This window comes from Brachyhypopomus gauderio, chromosome 2, assembly GCF_052324685.1.
Source record: "Brachyhypopomus gauderio isolate BG-103 chromosome 2, BGAUD_0.2, whole genome shotgun sequence".
NCBI lineage: Eukaryota > Metazoa > Chordata > Actinopteri > Gymnotiformes > Hypopomidae > Brachyhypopomus > Brachyhypopomus gauderio.
Window position 1 is genome coordinate 39,218,421 of NC_135212.1, and position 2,790 is coordinate 39,221,210.

Consider the following 2,790-nt stretch of genomic DNA (forward strand, 5'->3'; position numbering starts at 1 on the left):
GTACTGCAGAGGTGAGAGAGAGACAGATTGATGGAAACAGGGAGAGACAGACAGAGATGGATAGAGAGAAAGAGGGAGAGAGACACACAGGTAGAGAGAGAAAGAAAAGATCTCTCAACAAGCAGGTGTAAATGCTCTCAGCTATTGGTGAAGGTTGCCAAAAAAAGTGGGAATGAGTTAATTAGCACGCAGTCCTGCTGACTCCTGCTGTACACAGAGAGAAACCCGCGGAGACCCCCTGTAGCGTATCTCGTCAAGGAAGGGGTGGAGCCTCTCACCTTCACCAATGTCTTCCCATCCTGGGAGAAACCAGCCACAGGGGTCAGTGAGTCTCCTCCATCACCACCACCATCAGCATCTCCATCAACACCATTATTACAACCACCACATGAACAGTTATCCTTCTGATCAGTTGTCTGAAATATGAACAAAACTAGAGTGTGTGTCTTTTGTTTGTGTGTGTGTTGCAGCAGGATTCTTCTGTGCAGAAGACACTGACATTAGTGCGGGACGCTCTGTCTCTGCTTGGAGTCACTCAGCGTAGTGTCCAGGAGCTGCTGAACAGACCTTTACCCGAGGAACTGGACCCTCTGCACCTGGAAACCTACCTATCAGACCAAGACTTCCAGGTGAGCTCCTACTCTGAAATGTATGGTTTTAATCCTACGAATTATTGATCCATCATTATACACTCACCTTACTTTAATATATGTGGTCACCTATAAATATTGACCTTACTTTAATATATGTGTTCACTTATAAACACTGACCTTACTTTAATATGTGTTGACCTATAAGCACTCACCTTAAAATGTGTGTTCACCTATAAACACTCCTTACTTTAATATGTGTTTAATATTGGGGAACACGGTGGTTAGCTTAGTGGTTAGCATGTTTGCCTCTCAGCACTGGGGTATTGGCTTCCATGTTCCCCTGTGTCTGTGTGAGTTTCCTCCCACAGTCCAAAAACATGGAGGTTAGATAAATTTGTCCCTGACTTTAATGTGTGTTCACCTATAAACAGTCACTTTGCTTTAATATGTGTGTTCACCTATAAACACTCATCCACAGCAAAATATGACTAAAGCTTAATAGCTACTTTTTCATACAGGCAGGACAGGGTGGACAGCCACAGATCTTTTTTTGCAGTCTTTGGTTTATCAAGCTGAAAATCATATTTCCATATGCAATGCCAACATGTTTTGTGTGTGTGTAAGAAAGAGAGAGAGATATTTAATTGAGTTTATTTTCAGGTGAGTCTGTCAGCAGTTTTCAGTGGGTCCTGCATCCTTTTCTGTCTTTGTCTTTACTGAACAGGAGATAAATGGAGTAAACTCCAAAAAATTAACTGAATTAACTGAAGTTCTGTTTCAGGTGATTTTGGGAATGAAGAGAAACGAGTACAACTCTCTGTCAGACCTACAAAAGTTAAACCTGAAGAAGAGCAAGGGACTGTACTGAACCTGTCTCCTGACTCCTGAAAGACTCCTGAAGCAGGAGTGCTGGACTACTGAAGCAGGACTACTGAAACAGGAGTACTGAAACGGGAGTACTGAAGCAGGTCTATGGAAACAAGACTAGTTAAAACCTCCCTGTATTCAACAAAAACACCTTTTACATTGAACACTTTGTTTTGCCTGTTTTGAAAGGATTAAATTTTGTAATAATGTACTTGTAATATGTACAGTGTAACCTAGCATGTAATCTTGAGTGTGTGTGTGTGTGTGGGTGTATGTGCGTGTGGTCATTAATGAATAACTACTGCTTTTGGCTGAATGCTCTAAGCAGAAAGCTGGTGAGAAATGCCTATACTTTGTGGATGACATAGCTAGGGTTAGTGTTAGAGGTTGGGTGTTAGGGATGGGTTAGGGGTTGTGGTGGGGTTAGGGCTAGGGTGGGGTTAGGGGTGTGGTGGGGTTAGGGCTAGGGTTGGGTTAGGGGGTGTGGTGGGGTTAGGGCTGGGGTTGGGTTAGGGGGTGTGGTGGGGTTAGGGTTGGGGTTAGGGGGTGTGGTGGGTTTAGGGCTAGGGTGGGGTTAGGGGGTGTGGTGGGGTTAGGGCTAGGCTGGGGTTAGGGGGTGTGGTGAAGTTGGGTCTGGGGTTGGGGGTGTGGTGGGGTTAAGGTTGGGGTTAGGGGGTGTGGTGGGGCTGGGGTTGGGTTAGGGGGTGTGTTGGGGTTGGGTTAGGGCAGGGCTATTCAACTGGCGGCCCGCGGGCCAGAACCGGCCCTTTAATGAATTTGTATCGGCCTGCGGCCCATCTCCCCATAAATAATAATAAATTATAAACCGCCGTAAAAATAAATAACATTTTATTTGCAACATTTTACATTCAATTTTACATCCACTATGACAGTACTGGTATAGGTCTGAAAATTGTCTGGCCCACAGGTCAGAGCTCTCTGCCAAATCTGGCCCGCAGAAAATTATACTTGAATAGCCCTGGGTTAGGGAGTGTGGTGGGGTGGGGTTAGGGGGTGTGGTGGAGTTGGGGTTGGTGTCATGATTGAAACAAATGATGATGATGCTTTGTGCTTATTTTTGATTAACCTGGGAATGAATCTGGAACATGGAAATCGACCTGGAAATGAATCTGGTGGATCTTAATACATGTTTTAAATGAATCTGGTGGATCTTTATACAGGTTTAAAATGAATCTGGTGGATCTTAATACATGTTTTAATACATGTTTTAAATGAATCTGGTGGATCTTAATACATGTTTTAAGGACATAATATAAATTCAGTTTAACAAATCGCATCTTCAATAATTCAATAAATTCAATTCTGGAAA

The 2,790-nt window shown here is 43.7% G+C and overlaps 1 protein-coding gene across 6 annotated transcripts in view; it reads left to right on the plus strand.

The window, feature by feature from the left end:
• Window positions 1-1,863, plus strand: part of svilc (supervillin c) — a 26,652-nt gene extending 24,789 nt beyond the window's left edge. For 5 of the 6 annotated variants that reach the window (XM_076995717.1, XM_076995722.1, XM_076995721.1 and 2 more), the window contains 4 exons: window positions 1-11; window positions 218-321; window positions 471-629; window positions 1,375-1,863. The exon at window positions 1-11 is cut by the window's left edge and continues 118 nt beyond it. In XM_076995717.1, coding sequence (XP_076851832.1) covers window positions 1-11; window positions 218-321; window positions 471-629; window positions 1,375-1,461 — 361 coding nt within the window. In that variant the 3' untranslated portion in view covers window positions 1,462-1,863. The remainder of the gene's footprint in view (window positions 12-217; window positions 322-470; window positions 630-1,374) is intronic. The other variant, XM_076995719.1, reaches the window with a different exon arrangement.
• The last annotated feature ends 927 nt before the right edge of the window (window positions 1,864-2,790 follow it).